Source organism: Dictyostelium purpureum (genome assembly GCF_000190715.1).
Source record: "Dictyostelium purpureum unplaced genomic scaffold DICPUscaffold_25, whole genome shotgun sequence".
Classification (NCBI taxonomy): domain Eukaryota; phylum Evosea; class Eumycetozoa; order Dictyosteliales; family Dictyosteliaceae; genus Dictyostelium; species Dictyostelium purpureum.
In genome coordinates this window covers 41922-60835 of record NW_003519362.1, presented here as the reverse complement: position 1 = coordinate 60835, position 18914 = coordinate 41922, and the positions used below count along the sequence as shown (strand labels likewise).

Here is an 18914-nt window from a genome sequence, read left to right as displayed (position 1 = left end):
ACATCATTAAAAACAAATAGTGTATCATCAACAACAACCACAACAACGAACACAACAACAAATACAACAAATACAACAATCTCATCAATAGGTAAAGATAATTTAAAACTATGGGTCGGTAATTTACCAATTGGTTCAACAGAGAAAGAAATTAGAGAGTTCTTTTCAGGTTTTGAAATTGATTTAATTAAAATGACAGAGATGACCGAATCACAATTAGCATGTGCAGTAGTTCAATTTTTCGATCATGAAAGTGCTTCATTAGCTCGTGAAAATAATCTATCATCAACATTCAAAGGAAACAAACTAATTATTAACTGGTCCAACTCACCACCAACTTTATCTCCATTATTATCATCCTCAAAACTAACTCCAAATGATCCATCAAACCAGGACAAAGAACAACAGCATCATTACCACCCATATCCATCTTACCAACATCACCATCATCACCGTACAGTTTATTATAACCAACAACAGCACACCTCGCAAATAACGACAACAAATGTAAATATATCACCACCAAAACCACCATTGCAACACTCTGCCACTACTCCAGTATCTTCTTCCTCATCGTCATCATCGTTACATAATATAGACTCAACAAAAGAAAAGGTCACAGATTGTGATCCTCGTGTAAATAGAAAGTTGTTTTTAGGGTTAACATATGAAGGCGAAAGTATTGAAGATTTAAGAAATAGATTTGGAAAATATGGTAAAGTTGAAGAAGTTGTTATTTCAGCCTCAGGTTTAGCATTTTTACGTTTCTATAATACCGAATCTGCAATTTTAGCAAAAAGGGACTTGGGATTTAGATATAAAATTCAATTTGATAAAAAAGAACCAAGGGACACACAGTACTATGATCCCAATGGCCCACCCTCATTTTATGGTGACAGACCACCACCTTTATTAGATGCAATTGAGTATGGTAGAAATGAAACCAATAGACAACCATCTATCCCACCACCACAGACACCATCAGATTTCTATAGAGACTCATATAGAGACTTGGCACACAACAAAAACAGTTACTATAATGAAAGACCACCCCCACCACCTGTCTCAGCACCTCTCCAACCACCTGTCACTCCTCCTTTGGTTGCACCATTATTTTCAGAACCATTATCCACCGAAGAATATAATCAATTTTATTCATTTTTAGAAAATTTAAAAGCAACAAATCTATCAATAAGAGTTTGTATTAACATACCTCAATCCGTTCGTTTTCATCCACCGTATATTAATTTATTTTTTTATCATAGGAATCTAAAGATTGGTTTATTTTACATTTAAAAAGTGGTAAACCTATTGTTCAATTGATTAATAGATATATAACTAATACAAGTAACAATCCTGTATATAATAAACTTGAAGTTATTTATTTAATTAATGATATATTGTATTTTGGTTTAGTAAGAAGGTTAAATCCAGACTCAAAAGATCCAATCTCAGATTTGTTCGAACCCTATTTACCCTCAATTTTATCATCATTCAACAAAGAATCTCAATTACTTCAAAACAATTGTTTAAAGGTTTTAGAATTTTGGGAAGAAAAACATTACTATCCATTAAAAGCAATTCAAGCATTTAGAAACCATATTTTTAAATGAATCCAACCAAAACTATTTAATAAATAAAAATAAAAAAAATAAAATAAAATAAAAAAAAGGAATTACTGAGTAATATTAGTATTTAAGACTTTATATAATAAACAATTGTGTATATATTTCTTTTTATTTTATTTTTAAGTTTATTTTTTATAAATATGAAACAGATAATGGAACATCAGATGTACGACCCATTGATACTACGCTATCTAACATCATTGTGTATAGATATAAAATTTTTTCAACATTTTCAGGACTCTTGGCCCAAATACTGTGATCATTTGAATCGATTTCTAAAACTAATTGATAAGTGCCCTCTGGGAACTCTAATTCGGTATGACCTTGTTTGCAACCTACAATACTATCCTTTGATAAAACTAAATCGATTGAGCAATTTTCAAAACCAATGCTTGGCAAAATTTCGTTTCTTAAAATTACCAATGATTCTTTTAATAATCTAACATGGTTGATATATTCCTGTTTGGTTAATGTCGCTGATGCTGGAGTTTGTTGTTCACTATTCTCTGCACAGTTACCTTCTAAGCATTTAATCCAATTTGTAAACTCTTTATCTTTATCGCTTGAAACTTTAGTTAAAAACATTTTATCAAAATCATAATCTACTTTGACTTTGCCAGTTGATAATAATCTATCTAATGTTGAATGAATACTTTCAATTGAAAATGTATATTCACTTGATAATTTTAATGGTGTCTAAATTATAAATTATATTAATATATATAAATATTTGCTTTATCATAATTATAAAAAACCTACCTTAATTTTTAAAACAAATGTTGGTGTATTATCTTTATGTGAGGTTTCAATACGTTCTACGATTGTTGAAATCCATTGATTTTTATATAAAATATGAATTGGTCCAATTGATGTATCATCATCGTTCAAAACTGGGAACTCTCTTCCCTCTTCACCTGTTTCCTCTGTTTGGAATAGTTGTTTGTTTTCTTTTATTTGTCTTTCTTTTTCTTCTTTTCCCTTTCTCTCTTCCTCTTCCTCTTGTTTTTGTTCTAAAATATATTGATCCTTTGCCTTGATCATTTCCTCGATTAATTGTTTTCTTGAATTTGATAATGGTAAGTTTAAATCTAAAATCTTTTTATTATAATCACCTAAATTACCATTTTTAGGCTCCTCTTGTGGCTGTACTTCTTGTTGAGTCTGTTGTAGTTTCTTTAAAATGATGGCTCTTTCATCTTCATATTTGATTGGTTTAATTTTTGATGATAAAATTCTTTTACCTTCTAATTTGCAACTTAAAACACACCAACATTTAGTCTTTTGTTGTGGTGCTGATGTTGGTGCTGGTTCAGGTGCTGATGGTGCTTGAATCTCTGGAGATTGTGAAATCTGATCATTATTATTATTATTTACATTGGTTATTGGTTGTTTTTGTTGATCATTTTTTATTGGTGGTACCTCTTCATCCAACTTCATTTGAGGTGATGTCAAATAGTACCTATTAAACTGTTGGCTTCTATTATAACCATTATTATTATTATTATTTACAAGAGTTACTGAACCGCCATCTTTATTATATATGGCTCTATTTATATTTTTAATTTTTGATAATTTATTAAAAAGAAACATTTTAAAAAGTAAATATAAAATAAAAACTATATAATATTATTTATATTGTTATATAGAGATATAATAATATAATAATTAATATAATTGTTATTAAATTTAATAAGTTTTAAAATTTAAAAAAAATTTATAAAAAAAATTTTAAAAAATTTTAAAAAAAAAATTTTTTTTAATTTTTTTTTTTTTTGTAATTTACTGTTTCTGATATTAAAATTTATTTAAATTAATTAATTTGAATTTTTTAAAAAAAAAAAAAAACCATAATTATCTGATCATTTGTGGGTATTTGAAAAACAACATTATTTATTAAATAATTAATTAAAAAGGAAAAAATTAAAAAATGATCATTTTTTTTTTTTGAATTATTTTGAATTATTTTTTTTTTTTTTTTTTTTTTTTTCCAATTTTTTTTTTTTTTTTTTCCAAATTTTTCCCAAATTTTTTTTTTTTTTTTTTTTTTTTTTTTTTTTTTTTTATTGACAAATATAAACATAAAATTTATTTTTTAGTTTAATAAAAACAATCACAATTAAAAATGGAAATTTATGCATTTGTACCATTAGGTGTTTTAACACTCGTTTGTGTTTTATTTTCACTCCTTTTCAAAAAGGAAAAACTCACCATTTTTTGGTTACTCTGGTCGGGTCTTATTCACATTATTCTCGAAGGTTCATACGGTTTCTTTGCTCATGAAGTTACTAAAGCCAGTACTGTTACCTTCACTGAAAAAATGTTAGAAATGATTCCATTAGAAAAAGCCTTCGATTTACATTGGTACGCCTCATTATACTCACAATACGCCAAATACGATTTAAGATACGCCATTCAAGATCCAATGGTTGTCTTCTTCTGTTTCATGGAATTAGTCCAAGGTGCCTGTTGTTTCATTTTAGCCTTATGTGTTATCAAAGAAGCCAAGATTCGTCACGCTCTTCAAATCTTCTTATGTTCAATTCAAGGTTTAGGTACTGTTTTCTATTTCATCACCCCATACATCTATGGTGTTTGGAATGAACAAATCTCATCAGATCCATTCGAACTCTGGGTTTACGTTGTCGGTCTCAATGGTCTTTGGTTATTAGTTCCAATCATCTTAACCATCCAATCTTTCATTGCCATCTCAAATCAATTCTCTGTTCAATTACCAAATACTAAATACATTAAAAAATCAACCAAACCAAAAACTGCTTAAATAATAACAATAGCAGTAAAAATACCAATTAAGAAAATTTTGGATATTTGTAATCACAGTTTCAGATTTAAAAAAAAATAATAAATGGTATTTTAGATCAAAAAAAAAAAAAAACCCACTCTTTATTTTTATTCACATTTTTTATTTTTTTTTAATTTATAATTTTTTTTTTTTTTATAGTTTTGATTACTGCAACCTTATACCAATCACTTGGTAATTCAAGATTTAAAAAACACCTACTCATCTCTTGACTTTTTTTATAGTTTGTTAATTAAAAATAAAAAAAATTAAAAAAAAATTAAAAAAAAAAAAAAGAATTTTCCTTTTATTTTTTTTTTTTTATAAAAAAACTGATTTTTTTTTTTATTTTTTATTTTTTTATTTTCTATTTTTTTATAAGGTGCACCAAAAATCACAAATATATGTTTATTTAAAATATTGTACTATCAATTTGTAATATAAAATAATAAAATTAAATAAACTATAAAAACATAACAATCATACCATTAATTAAAAAAAAAATATTTAAAATTTAATAACAATATTATAAATAATAAAATGAATAACAGTAATGACTTATATGCTAAAGAGTTTGACACAGATCCAGATGTTAATGGGAACAGTGATTTTATAAATAATAGTAATAATAATAATAATAATAATAACAATAGCAGCATTGTTGAAGATGGTGCTGAGGTCGAAAAACATTTATATAAAGTATTATTAATTGGTGACTATGCAGTTGGAAAAACCTCATTAATCAAGCGTTACTGCACTGGTATTTTCTCACCAAATTATAAATTAACAATTGGTGTCGATTTTTCAGTTAAAGATATTGAGTGGGAAAAAAATAAAGTGGTTAGTTTACAAGTATGTAATAAATAATTTATTAAAAAATAATAATAATAGTTTATTAATAATAATTATATTTGATATATAGCTTTGGGATATTGCAGGTCATGAAAGATTTGGTACAATGACAAGAGTTTATTATAGGTATGCAATTGCAGCAATTATAGTGTTCGATTTATCCAGACCATCAACATTTGATGCAGTAACAAAATGGAGAGAAGATGTTAATAGTAAAGTGGTTTTAGCAAATCAAGAGCCAATCCCAGTTCTTTTATTAGCAAATAAGAGCGATCTTCCAACATCGTATGTAGATAGTGAAATGTTGGATAACTTTTGTAAAGAGAATAATTTTATTGGTTGGTATGCAACATCTGCTTTAAACAACGCAAACATTGACGAAGCAATGAGATTTTTAACAAAAAAAATTTTAGAAGTAGCTAAAACAAATCACCCAGTTAAAGAAGAGGATGGACTTTCATTAAATAAACCAATTACCAACGATCAAGATACAAATAAAAAATCATGTTGTAAATAAATAAAATAATAAAAATTAATAATTTAAAAATACAGTACTAGCGAGCGTGCTTGCTCACTTTCACCGCCCAAAACAACCAACATTTCAATAGTTTTAGATTTTAAATTATCTTTGAATAAAGATCTTATTTTTAGTAATAATTTAAAATAGTCCATAAAAATAAAAATAAATATTAATAATAAACACAAAACTTATCACTAATCGAGATAACAATAAATAAACTATATTTATTTTTACAATATAATACTTAATTAACACATTGCAATAGCTTCCATAATGTTGGCAACATTGTAAGATAATATAAATGTTTACAGTTTTTAATTTAACTATTTTTATTTTTTATTTTTGTTTTTTTTGTAATTTAATTTAAAAATTAAGAATCAAAATCATAAACAATGATTTCTTTTGCAGCAGTTACCAATTTGCTTCCTTTAAATTGAATGCAAATAATAGATTCGGTGTGACCTTCTAATGTATATAGATTTTTACCAGTTTCGATATCCCAAACCTTGACCTTTTTATCCCAACCAGCTGAAACTAAACGATTACCTTCACATTGGATACTCCATACGTTGAAACTGTGACCAAATAGAGTGTGTAAACATTTACCAGTTATCAAATCCCATACCTTTAAGGTTGTATCCCAAGAGCCTGATACCAAAACATTACCATGGACTTGTGTACATCTAACTCTAAATGTATGACCAGTTAGTAAGTGAATAGTGTTGCCAGTATGTAAGTTCCAAACTCTTAAACTATAATCCCAGGAGGAGCTGATAATACGTGGACCATCTGGACTATCCCACCATTGAATTGAGGTTACCCTGTCGCTATGACCATTGAATTTGGTTAAATGAATTCTTGTTGGAATGTCGACTACATTTAAAATACCACTCATAGTGCCGTTGATTAAAAGATTGTTCTTGTAGAATAAACATGAGATACCTGATGTGTTGTGAGAGAATGTATGAAGTAGTTTACCGGAATCAATGGACCAAAGGTTGATGGTATGATCTAATGAACCAGAAGCTATTGTTGAGTCATCAATGATACAAATGCAGCTGACACCATCGCTATGTCCCTCCAATACATGTAAACATTTTCCAGTAACTATATCCCAAACCCTAAGAGTTGAATCTGAACTTCCACTAATTAAACGATTACCTTTAGAAACGACGCAGGTTATACCAGCGACATGGCCACCATTTTCACGTGTTGAAATTTCTTTACATTCACCTGTTTCAATATTCCATATTTTTAATGATGAGTCCCAAGAACCAGTAACCAAATGATCCCCGTCGAACTCCATACATGTGATCCAATCAGAGTGACCAGGTAATCTAATTTCCTTTTGGATTCCTTTTAACCAATTGTTTTCAACTCTCTGTCTTTTGATATATAAACTTCTCCAGTCAATTCTTAATCTTTTATTCTTTTTGCTGTTATTATTATTTACATCGTTACTATCAAAATCTTCATAGTCTTCATAATCATCACTATTTGTTAATTGATTATTGTTTGGTGATAATAAATTCTTTTTTAAAATTTTATTGCTATCTTCAAATTCCAAATTATTATTATTATTGTTATTGCTATCATTATAACTGTTATTGCTATTATTTATATCATATGAAGTTGGTAGTATCATTGGTGAAACTAAAGAGTCTGGTTGAATTATTGAGTTTTTCCAATAGGTTGGTGGTATTGCAACTTTTGGTTCGTGGTCTAATGTGTTCCATTTTCTATAGAATAAATTTTTCCAAATTGAATCTGAAAAGGTGTAATTATGCCATTGTTTGCAAACTCTTGAAACACTATAATGGATATCGTGAAATGGTAGGTTTTCGAAAATTGTTACCATAACCTCCAATGGTAATAGTTGAAATAATGAGAATGGTTCCATATTTGCTATAATTTTTGCTGTAGTTGTATTATTAATATTACTTGGCAAAATTGCATTTTGGACAAGAGTAATTTCTGTTGAAAAATTCGCTAAATGACAACAAGTAAAACTATTTTTTAAACCATGGTGGTAACCATCACTATTATTTGAACTATTATCCATATCCAAATCTAAATCTATATCACTACTATTACAACAATTATTTTTTACAGTATTATTTTTAAAATTATTATTATTATTATTATTATTATTAATATTATTATTCTTTAACATAGTATTATAATTCATAGTACTATTATTATCGAATAAGTTTATATTGCTTAAATTATCTAAACTATTATATATATTATCAATATTATTATTTATGCCGCCATTATTTAAATTGTTCGGTATATTTTTAAAAGTTGATAATAAAGATCCTGGCTGTGAGGTGTGTTTTGAACTAAAATTATATCTATCTGAAATTGATTTCCATTTCGAGTAAACTGAGTTTTTACACTGAATAATTTCTTTACTAATTTTATCATTCTCTTGCTTCAGTACCTCTAAACTGGCTGCTATTAGATCTCTTCTTTCTTGATAGGCTTTCAATTCCTCCTCTACTTGGATTAAACTTGACTCCACTAACAATAGGTCATGGTATTTATCTTCTTTTTTCTTTTTTAAACTTTCAACTAATGGGTCTCCAATAAATAACCAATCTAATTTGTTTGATAATAAATCAACAAATTCAATATTATTATTGTTACTATTATTGTTATTATTACTATTATTATTTAAAGAAGTTAAAGAATTTGTAGTGGTTGTATTGGTTGTTGTCAGTTTATTGCCATCATTACTATTATTAATATTATTGTTATTGTTGCTATTACTATCTATACTGCCATTTATACCAATACCCTCTTTTATAGTGCTAGTATCTTTTGGAATGATATTTGACATTTAATTATAAAGTTTTATATGTAGTGTTATATTATAGGTTGTATTATTATGATTATATTCTATTTGGTTTATTGTTTGTACTATTATACGAAAAGAAACTTTTTTGCAAAAAAATAAAAATAAAAATAAAAATAAAAAAAATTAAGTTATCGGGTAGAGGTGAATAAAAATAAAAAGAAAAAAAAAAAATAAAATTTTTATTTAAAAAAATAAAAAATTTTTCAATAACACAAAAAAAATAAAATTAAAAGGTCGTTTTTTTTTTTCTATATATTTAGTGCATGTGTTATTAAATGGAATACATGAAATATAAAAAATGAAAGAAAAAAAAAAAAAAAATTGTGGACTATGGCACAAAATTAAAAAACTATTATTATAATAAAAAATAAAATCATTAAAAAAAAAAAAAATAAAAAAAAAAAAGAATTAAAAAAAAAAAAAGAATTAAAAAAAAAAAAATCTATTAATAGTTAATATTAACACAATTTAATAAAGAAAAATTATTTTATTTGATTATACAAAGATAATATCCTTTTTTATTATTTTTTATAATTATTATTTTTATTATATTTATTATTTTATATTTACCCCCCCAAATTATCAAACTAGTTTTTTTTTTTTTAAATTTAAAAAAAATTTCATTTTTTTATTTTTTATTATTATTTTTTTTTAATTTTTATTTTTCCTTTTCTTTTTTTTTATTTTTTTTTTTTATTTTTTTTTTTTCAGATTGTATATAAAACATTAATAAATATCTATAATAATTGTTTTTTGTAATATTACAATTTCCAGTATTTAAATATATTAGTTTTTTTAAAAAAAAAAAATATTTAAAGATTCAAAATGGAAAAAAAATATGAACATTATTTACACAGCGGTTATGCACATCCAGTAACTAGATCATGGCAAGGAGATAATACCATTCTCAAATCTCAATTAATTTATCCAATTTTTGTTACTGATTTAGTTAATACTAAAACCGAAATTAAATGTAAATATTTTTTTAAAATTTTAAAATTTTAAAATTTTTTTAAAAACACAACACAAAAATTTTAAAATTAAAAAAAATCATCATCTTAATCTTAAAAACAATTTTAATTATCATTATTAATAATTATTTAAAATTATATAGCATTACCAGGACAATATCAAATTTCAACAGATTTAGTTGTAGAGTTTTTAAAACCATTAGTAGAAAAAGGATTAAAATCAGTTATTTTATTTGGTGTTATTATTTCAGGTGTAAAAGACGAAACTGCTTCATCAGCATCAAACCCAGAAACTTCACCAGTTATTAAATCAAGTAATATCAAAAAAAATTATTTAGCATCAAAATTATTTATAAATATATTAATTTTTTATTACAATTTATTATTTCAGTTCATTTAATTAAAAAAGAATTCCCAGAGGTATTAATTATTACAGATTTATGTTTATGCGGATACACACATCATGGACATTGTGGATTTTTAGATAAAGAAGATTTAATCGAAAACGAACCAAGTATTGTTAGATTAGGTGAAATTGCAGTATCATTTGCAAAAGCAGGAGCTCATGTTATTGCTCCATCAGATATGATGGATTGCAGAGTTGCTCAAATTAAAAAATCATTATTTGAAAACGGTTTAGGTAGTCGTGTTGCAGTTATGGCCTATAGTTCAAAGTTTGCATCATCATTTTATGGACCATTTAGAGATGCCGCAGGCAGTGGTGCTAAAAAGGGTGATAGACAAGCCTACCAATTACCAATGGCAAGCAGAGGTTTAGGTTTAAGAGCCGCTTTAAGAGATGAAAAAGAAGGTGCTGATTTCATTATGGTTAAACCAGCAGGACCATACATGGATATCATCCGTGAAGTCAAGGATAATGTCAAGGTCCCAGTTTGTTGCTATCAAGTCAGTGGCGAATATGCAATGATTTATCATGGTGCTACTGCTGGTGGTATTAACTTAAAGGAAGGTGTTATGGAGTCTTTAATCTCTCTTCAACGTTCTGGTTGCGACATTTTTATTACATATTTTACTCCTCAATTATTAGATTGGTTAAAATTATAAAAATATATAATTATAAAATATAAAAATTAAAATATTAAAAATATAATTATAAAAATATAATAAAAAATATTATCTTTTTTTTTTTTATTATAAAGATATTAAAAAAATATTTTTTAATATATACACTTTTTAATTTTATTTAATAAATTATTCTAATAAATTATATCTCTTTATCATTTCCTCTCTAACATTATTATCATACACCTTTCTAATAATAAATGTTTCTTCTCTATCGATGAGATCTAGGTCACTTATTGATACATTATAACGAATATTATTCCATAAAGTTGCTCTATGGGTTCTTTTTTCTACTGGACCATTAAAAATAGCTTGACCATTTTGAAAGAAAGATTCATCTGGAATCATTGAAAATTTTAATGAAAATAGTTTCTCTAAAGATTTTGTTGATGAAATTAAGAAGTGTACAAATTTAGATGTTAAAAAGTGCCATTGACTACCATCCAACACATCACCTTTTGATGGTACTGCCTCTATACCGCATCCATATTTTGAAATTGCATTCTTTGAAATACCGACACCTTTATGGTCTTCATAATAAATTCTGTCATATCTATATATACATATGTTAAAATTATTAGTATATTTTTGTAAAAATAAAAGTATTCACTACAATATATTTACCTAGCTTTCACATCTGCCATACAACAATGTAAATAGGTTGTATCGATATTTTCACCTTCAAATAGAGTTCTTGATATATTTTTTAATGATCTTGTAATCATATCGTTTAAACTATAATTTATCATATGTGAAAATAATGATGGTAAGTTTGTGGCTTGGGATCTTTCTTCAACCATATCAAAGAGTACTGTATATGATGCTAATTCCATGTACACTAAAGAGATAGTTCCCCATTCTCCATTGAATCTTAAATCAGAAATCTTGATATTGTTGGGATATTTTTCATAAATATTTTCGGTGGCTCTTCCTTTAGCTTGTAAATCTTTTAAATAATCGTTTAATAATTGAATTTTATTTAAATCTGAAAAATTCTTATCGACTATAACAAAATTATTAGTGTTGGTTTTTTTTTATAATAAAAATATAAAACTAGAAACTTACTGTGGATTACGTAATAGTGATATGGTTGGTACAGCACTTTAAATAGATTATCAATTGCATCTATATCTATTTTATGAATTAGAATTACAAAACCTAGTGGCTGGGATGGCTCTCTTTGAATTTGGTTGTTATTTGGATTTCTTTGGAAAAAATCTTGGTATTTCATTTTATACTCACCAAAAGTATCTTTTTCTAAAATGGAATTTACTAAATCTACATCTCTATCAAAAAAGGGCCCATATGTTTCGAATATTGAAAAAATCTTATCGTTTTCGGATTTGTTTTCATTTTCACCATCTGTCAATTTTAAATCGGTTAAATCTATCTGCTTTCTATACTTTGACCAACAGCAAATGGGACCAACTTCGCCATAGTGAGGATCTTGAGCATGGTTACATAGCTCTGTTGTGTTTGCTAAAGAACAATCCTCTCCTCCATATGATAGTGGACATATTGTTTTATCACCAAATTTTAAACCACCATTCTTTACTAGATGGATATTTAAATTTGATCCATTTCCAAAACTATATAAAAAGTTTAATAAAACCAATATTATTAAAATTTTCATTATTATTATTTTACAAATGAAAATTTTTTTTTTTTTAGTATTAATACTGATATTAATATTTTGTTATTATTTTATTATTATTTTATAATTATTTTATTATTATTTTTTTTTTTTTTTTTTTTTTTAAATTTCTATTTTATTATTTAATAATATATCTTAGCAATGAATAAATTTTTAAGTATTTAGGGTTGGTTTCCCAATGGTGGGGGTTAAAAAAAAATTTTATAAAGTATTCGAGGGGTGTGGGTGGAATTGTTAATAAACTAGTGGGTGAAAGAAAAAATGTGTGAATTATAAGGTGTGGGTAAATATGTGTGTGAGTAAATTTTTGGGGTTGAAAAGTTTTTAAAGTTTTATTTACATGGAAATAAAAGTTTATTTATTTTATTTTATATTTAGCATTTTATTCTATTTTACAATTATATAATTTTATTTAATATGGTATTATTGCTATTATTGGGGGTTACATATTTTAAAGAGTTGTATACTATTTCAATACCATCGGTCTTACTATCCCAGCTTGTTCTATCAAATTCATTTGAGGGTGGATAGAAATTTAAACCAACAATTGGGGATGCTTTAGTTTGTAACTCTACAATTAGGGGTCTATCGTTATCCCAATCTGCAATTTTAATAGCATACTTTGATTCTGAAGAATCACTGTGGGAACTATGTAACCCACCTTGCAAATCTTTTACATTTTCTAAAATAGGATGATTTTCAAAATATCTTTTACCTAGTTTTAATTGAAAGACTCTTTGTGTTACACCATCATTAAATGGATTATATTCTTCTTCTAACCATCTTCCTTCTAATCTATTTCCTTTGCCACACTAAAATAAAAATATAAAAAATTAATATAAAATATAAAAAATAAAAAATAAATAATAGGACCAAAAGAAAAAGTAACTATCTGTGTTTGATTTGCTTATAAAAAAAAATTAAAATAATTAAAATATTTTGATATTTTGATATTTACATTTGAATATGCGGCCAAAACAATTCCACCACCATTATCAACATAGTCAGCTAAAATATTACCAACTGTTTTTTGTCTAAAACCACAGTATGAAAAGAATAAAATAGCATCATATTGAAATAGATTTGATTGGGAAACTCCATTGAACCCAAACACATTAAAATAATCTACATTTTTTAAACCTTTTTCAACGAGAACATTTCTAATTTCTTTTAATCTGGTATTATCTATTTCTGAACCCATTACTAAATATTTTGGTGTAATACTCTTAATAAAAAAATACTTCCAACTGTTTTTTTGATAGTTTAAAAGTCTTCTTTGGTTTTGGAGATCTAAATTATTAAAATTATTTTCTAATGATTGATTATTTAAAACCTGATATTCATCAGCACCATCAACCATATTATTATTATCATTTAAAACCAAATCATTAAAATTATCTTCATCATCATTGTAATTTAGTTGTTGTTGTTGTTGTTGCTGTTGTAACTGTAAAAATCTTGATTTTAATTTTGGTGAGTTCTTATAAGTTTGTGTTGATAGTATCTTCCAAAACAACTCATCACTGCAAACATTATATAAAAATTTAGATGTATATTGAAATGTTGATATTATAAATTCTCCAGATATATTTGATAATATTAAATATAAAACCTCCTAATTTATAATTAGATAATAATTAGAAGAATGAATTTTAAAAATAGCAACAATGTTGAATCTTACATTAGGTAAATCTTCAAAGCATATAATATTACACATTTTTTAGAAAATAAAAAATAAAATAATACAAATTATTTTTACAGATATTTATTATTATAGAACAATATATATATATATATATAAAAGAAAAGGAAAAAGATAAACAATAGTAATTAAAATGATATGTATTTAAAAATAAAAAAAATAAAAAAATTTATTTGTGATAAATAGAAAAAAAAAAAAAATAAAAAAAATTATTATATAAAAAAAAATAAATAACTAAATAAATAGGTTAGATAAAATAACAAAACCCCCCATTTTTTTAAAAAAAAAAAAAAAAAACAAAAAAAAACAACATTTTTAAGGTAACCCCCATTGTTTTTTTTATTTTTTTTTTTTTTTTAAAAATAAATACATTATTTATTTTTTTTTTTTTTTTATTTTTTTATTTTTTTTTTTAAAAAATTATATCTGAATAAATTTATCTAAATATAGATTAAGTTTTATACCATGCATAAAAAAAGTATATTAAAAAAAAAAAAAAATTATAAAACAACTACAAAAAATTTTATTTTTAAATTTAATTTAAAAATTTAAAAAAAATGTGTTTTGTGTTTTCAATTATATTATAATATGGTCTTTTATTTTTAATTTTTTATTATTTTATTTTATTTTTTTTATTTTTTTTATTTTATTTTTTTTATTTTTTTTATTTTTTGAATTATTGATTCATTTATGATATTATTTTAATGTTATTATTGTCATTATCATTGTTGCCATCAGTATCGATTTTGTTGTTGTTATTATTTTCCTCATCATCGTTGGTGTTATCTTTTATTACTGAAACTGGTCTATGACATCCCAACATTGGTGAATGACTACTTTGATGACTAGAAGTACTATTATTTGAAACTGTAGATTTTTGAGAAATCCAATTAAAATCCTCTTTGGAATTATTTGAAGAGATTGAAGAAATTGAACTTCTATTATCTAAATTATTTAAAAATGTTGGTAAATTGAATTTTTGTATTATTGGCGAACTAAATATTCCATTATTATTATTATTATTATTATTATTATTATTATTATTATTACTATTATTATTATTACTATTACTATTACTATTATTACTATTACTATTGTTATTATTTATATTACTAGTATTATTATTATTACTATTGTTGTTGCTAATACCATTACTTGAGTTTAATGAAAAATTATTATTATTACCAAAATTATTATTATGTAATAACCAATTACTTGACATCCAAAAATCACGGCATTCACCACGCATATAACAAGCTTTCCATAATTCTAAACAACGTGAAAATAATTTTGGTCGAATTTGTTGAATATCTTGAGGGAAAAAATATGGATTTAAGAATCTTGAAACATTTAAATTGACTTCAGTCCAAATTGAAACAGTTTTTGATTTAATTTGGTCAGGTATACGATCTTTTTCACAATTGTTTAAAAATGTACCATATTTACAACTGTGTATATTATCACTAATGAATAGTAATAGTGCAGGTGTAAATTCAAAGAGTAATGGGAATTGATTACATAATTGAAATACACAATCGAGGAATTGTTGGAAAATTGGTGATCTTTCTTCCTCATTGCCTGGTAAATGACCTAAACGTAATGAAAATTTGTGACCAAATGATAACCAGTCCTTTTCTATGAGCACTTCAAAACCATAGATAGTTCTGTAGAATGGATCCAATAGAATTTGAGTTAAAGATGTGATTTGTGGAGTTCTATCCCAACCATCACTGCAATGTACCAATACCGAGTTGCCCCTGGTTATTAAATCTGCACAAAATGTAGCAGCCTCTAAAATAGATTTAATATGTGATATCCAACCAGATTCATCTACAGCACCCCACCATTTAGAATCCAAACCTTCTGAATCTGAACGTATTCTCATAGAATATATGAGTCTCTCTAAACTTTTTCTAATTGCATGAATATTTGGTATATTCATAAAGACTAATTTACAATTGTTATAGTATTGGATAGTTTCATAACCACCACCGACCGCCGCATTTGCAATAGCATTAAGTTTTGGACGAGCGTCAATAAGATATAGTTGCTTTGATGGTGCCATTGAGGCCAAAATGTTGCTGTATAACTCGTCTTCATAACAACGGGCACGTTCTAAACCAACCAATGGCTGTGAGCATCTACTAATACTGGCATTGCTGTTTGGGTCCTTCCAAGTGAGCACAGGTATACGTCCTTTACTTCTATAACCAAATATCTTTTCCAAATCTCTATCTAAAGCTTTGCTTGCTATAACTACTGAACTTGGATAACTGGAACATAATCTATAATCTTTATTTAATGTTGTAAATCTCCAATGATTTGTAGGATCATCGTACAAGACTCCAAATCTTGCATACTCCCTTCTTTGATTATATATTTGCCAACCATCCAAGCCACTATTTAAACTACTACTTAATGAACCATTACTATTTACACAATTGAAGCCTGGCATCTTGTAAAGGAACGCAAATAAATAGGGTGCTGTTTCTTCAAAAATTCCATACGATTCATACCTATCGATATGCTCCACTCTTGATTCATCTTCCATATGGATATTCTCTTCAACAATCTTTTTCTGTATTGTTTTGTTTTGTGAATTTACTTTAATTGATCTTTCTATTTTAACTTTGAAATGATAGTTTATTAAATCTAATATTTTATCTCTTAAAAACTGTGACATAAAATATAATTTAAATTGTTTAAAATCTTTAGTTTCTATATTAATTAATTGATAATTCATTATAATATTTGATGATGTATTATTATTTAAAAGTAAATTATTGGTTGAATTTGATGGTGATAATACTGCAGTTGGTGATAATGACCCTCCGTTATTGGTGTTATTACTATTGCCATTGCCAATTGGTGATAATGTTGTTAATTGACCACCAATAGTTGATAAAGTTAAATTTGCTTGGTGCCCAAAATTTATTATATTATTTAAAATACCAAATGATTTTTCTTTTGGTTCTTTTAGTTCTTTTGTTTCTTTTGTATTATTATTATTATTTAATGATTCATTTGTTATTAAATAATCATCAATTAAAATGGTATCACCATTGGATGTTGTTGTAATTTCACTTGTTAAGAAATCATTGTTGCTATTACTTGGTACTATAATAGATTCTCTTTTTTTTTCTGACTCGTTATTATTTGAACTGTTGTTATTTGAATTACCAGAGCCACCTGAATTGTTTGAATTATCTTTTTCATCATCAGTTACCAATGAAGAAATTGATAATAATGGTATCTCTTCTTCCTCCTCCTCCAACAATGGGAAAAAGCTACCTAAATTATTTAATAGTTGCTGTTGTGTTTGTTGTTGTTTGATATTTAATATAGTGGATGGTGATGTTGATGATGTTATATAGTTGGTATTTGTGGAACCATTTGTATTGGCCAATGACGATGTTGATGAGTTTGGGGAACCTGGAGCTGATGGGTTATTTGAAAATAATGCTGGTGATAGTGGGTTAAATGCTGATGATGTGGTAAATGATGATGAAGAATTTGATAAAGAATCAACTTTAAATACTAATCTATAATTTGTAATGTACAGTTTACCAGTATACAATTGAATTGATGAACCAGTTGTAAATGAATCACCTGATTGCGTAAAAGTTTGAGTTGGTTTACCCAAAAACACTGACTTTTCAATCATTAAAATATTTTCACCCGTTTGTGAAATTCTTTCCAAGAAAAACTGTTTGATCAATGGGAATGGTGATACAGCTGCCATTTCCATTGGTGATGGCAGCATTGGTGTTGGCTTATTGAAATCTGCACCATACATTAAAAACAACTCTAATAAATCCACTTTGCCCTGTTCAATTGATATATGCTGACATGTTCTACCTCTTCTATCTACAATATTTGGATTTGCTCCATGATACAATAATAACTTTAGATACTCTAAATTATCATTTAACATGGTTGCTCTGTGTAATGGTGTTTCCTGTTTACCATCTTTATGATTAATATATGCACCACAATCAATTAGTTGTTTAGCAATTTTAATTGATTTATTTGAATAACAAAATCTAAATGAAAATGAAAAAAAAAAAGTTAATAAATAATTTTATAAAATAAAAAAAAGTGGGTGAGAGTGAGTGTAGTTTTACTTACTTTGATAATAAATGCAATGGAGTAGAACCTGATTCAGTCCTTGCATTGGGGTCAGCACCTCTTGATAATAATTTTTTAGCGATTTCAAATGCTCCTTGATTTACAGCACAACTTAATGGAGTGTAACCATCTTTATCTTTAATATCTAATTGAATTTTTTTATCTTGAAAAAAACCATACTTTTTCTTTAATATAAATTTGATTGCTGAAATATTATCATTTGATGCTATTAAATGTAATAGTGTTTGATTTCTATTATTTTTTGTTGTTGCTAAATCATGTTTCTTTAAAAACTCCTTCAATAAATTCTTATCTGTACTTTTTGATATAATATTTAAAGTTTGATCAATACTACTATTACTATTCATTTGTTCAATTTGAATTTATTGATCTTTTTTTTTTTTTTTTTGATTTGAAAATGAAAAATAAAAAAAATCTGATTCAAAGTAATAAAGAAAGAATAAAAAAAAAAAAAAAAAAGAATTTATATTTTAAAGAATGTCATAAATATAATATTTATTTATTATTATGTGGGTGTAATACTACAACTTTTGGTTTTGGTTCTGGTGTTTTGTTGTAAATAAAATAAAAAAAATCAAAATGTAAAATAAAATTAAAAAAAAAAAAAATTAAAAAAAATCTTTTTATTTTATTTTTTTTTATTTTTTTTTTATTTTTAATTTTTTTTTTTTACTGTGTGCCAACCAATTGATCAAAAC

At 25.6% G+C, this 18914-nt stretch overlaps 9 protein-coding genes across 9 annotated transcripts; 4 read left to right on the top strand and 5 right to left on the bottom strand.

Annotated features, from left to right (window-relative positions):
• Positions 1–33: 33 nt before the first annotated feature.
• On the top strand, positions 34–1598 carry DICPUDRAFT_16805 (uncharacterized protein; the record flags this gene model as incomplete). Its single annotated transcript, XM_003284427.1, has 2 exons — positions 34–1197; positions 1266–1598. Coding segments are annotated over 2 exons (1497 nt in total), but the record flags the coding sequence as incomplete, so codon positions are not given.
• A 162-nt stretch (positions 1599–1760) lies between these two features.
• On the bottom strand, positions 1761–3218 carry DICPUDRAFT_148240 (uncharacterized protein; the record flags this gene model as incomplete). The annotated part of the gene is made up of 2 exons (XM_003284402.1): positions 1761–2324; positions 2388–3218. 2 exons carry the CDS (start codon positions 3216–3218, stop codon positions 1761–1763), a joined length of 1395 nt encoding a protein of 464 aa, XP_003284450.1.
• Positions 3219–3702: 484 nt separating this feature from the next.
• On the top strand, positions 3703–4506 carry DICPUDRAFT_91317 (uncharacterized protein). Its single transcript, XM_003284426.1, has one exon. It carries the CDS (start codon positions 3751–3753, stop codon positions 4405–4407), a length of 657 nt encoding a protein of 218 aa, XP_003284474.1. The 5' UTR covers positions 3703–3750; the 3' UTR covers positions 4408–4506.
• A 459-nt stretch (positions 4507–4965) lies between these two features.
• On the top strand, positions 4966–5794 carry DICPUDRAFT_148238 (Rab GTPase; the record flags this gene model as incomplete). The annotated part of the gene is made up of 2 exons (XM_003284425.1): positions 4966–5277; positions 5348–5794. The coding sequence occupies 2 exons, from the start codon at positions 4966–4968 to the stop codon at positions 5792–5794; spliced, it is 759 nt and encodes a 252-aa protein (XP_003284473.1).
• Positions 5795–6167: 373 nt separating this feature from the next.
• Positions 6168–8639, bottom strand: DICPUDRAFT_75413 (uncharacterized protein; the record flags this gene model as incomplete). Its single annotated transcript, XM_003284401.1, has 1 exon — positions 6168–8639. One exon carries the CDS (start codon positions 8637–8639, stop codon positions 6168–6170), a length of 2472 nt encoding a protein of 823 aa, XP_003284449.1.
• An 843-nt stretch (positions 8640–9482) lies between these two features.
• DICPUDRAFT_86266 (delta-aminolevulinate dehydratase) lies at positions 9483–10693 on the top strand (the record flags this gene model as incomplete). The annotated part of the gene is made up of 3 exons (XM_003284424.1): positions 9483–9630; positions 9772–9942; positions 10020–10693. The coding sequence occupies 3 exons, from the start codon at positions 9483–9485 to the stop codon at positions 10691–10693; spliced, it is 993 nt and encodes a 330-aa protein (XP_003284472.1).
• An 86-nt stretch (positions 10694–10779) lies between these two features.
• DICPUDRAFT_96706 (uncharacterized protein) lies at positions 10780–12344 on the bottom strand (the record flags this gene model as incomplete). The annotated part of the gene is made up of 3 exons (XM_003284400.1): positions 10780–11264; positions 11336–11714; positions 11777–12344. 3 exons carry the CDS (start codon positions 12342–12344, stop codon positions 10841–10843), a joined length of 1371 nt encoding a protein of 456 aa, XP_003284448.1. The 3' UTR covers positions 10780–10840.
• A 330-nt stretch (positions 12345–12674) lies between these two features.
• On the bottom strand, positions 12675–14202 carry DICPUDRAFT_45484 (uncharacterized protein). The gene is made up of 3 exons (XM_003284399.1): positions 14047–14202; positions 13324–13980; positions 12675–13177 (listed from the first exon to the last, which is right to left on the bottom strand). Exons 1-3 carry the CDS (start codon positions 14080–14082, stop codon positions 12764–12766), a joined length of 1107 nt encoding a protein of 368 aa, XP_003284447.1. The 5' UTR covers positions 14083–14202; the 3' UTR covers positions 12675–12763.
• A 553-nt stretch (positions 14203–14755) lies between these two features.
• On the bottom strand, positions 14756–18563 carry DICPUDRAFT_27634 (uncharacterized protein; the record flags this gene model as incomplete). Its single annotated transcript, XM_003284398.1, has 4 exons — positions 14756–14934; positions 15064–17358; positions 17500–18110; positions 18196–18563. The coding sequence occupies 4 exons, from the start codon at positions 18561–18563 to the stop codon at positions 14756–14758; spliced, it is 3453 nt and encodes a 1150-aa protein (XP_003284446.1).
• Between the last annotated feature and the right edge of the window lie 351 nt (positions 18564–18914).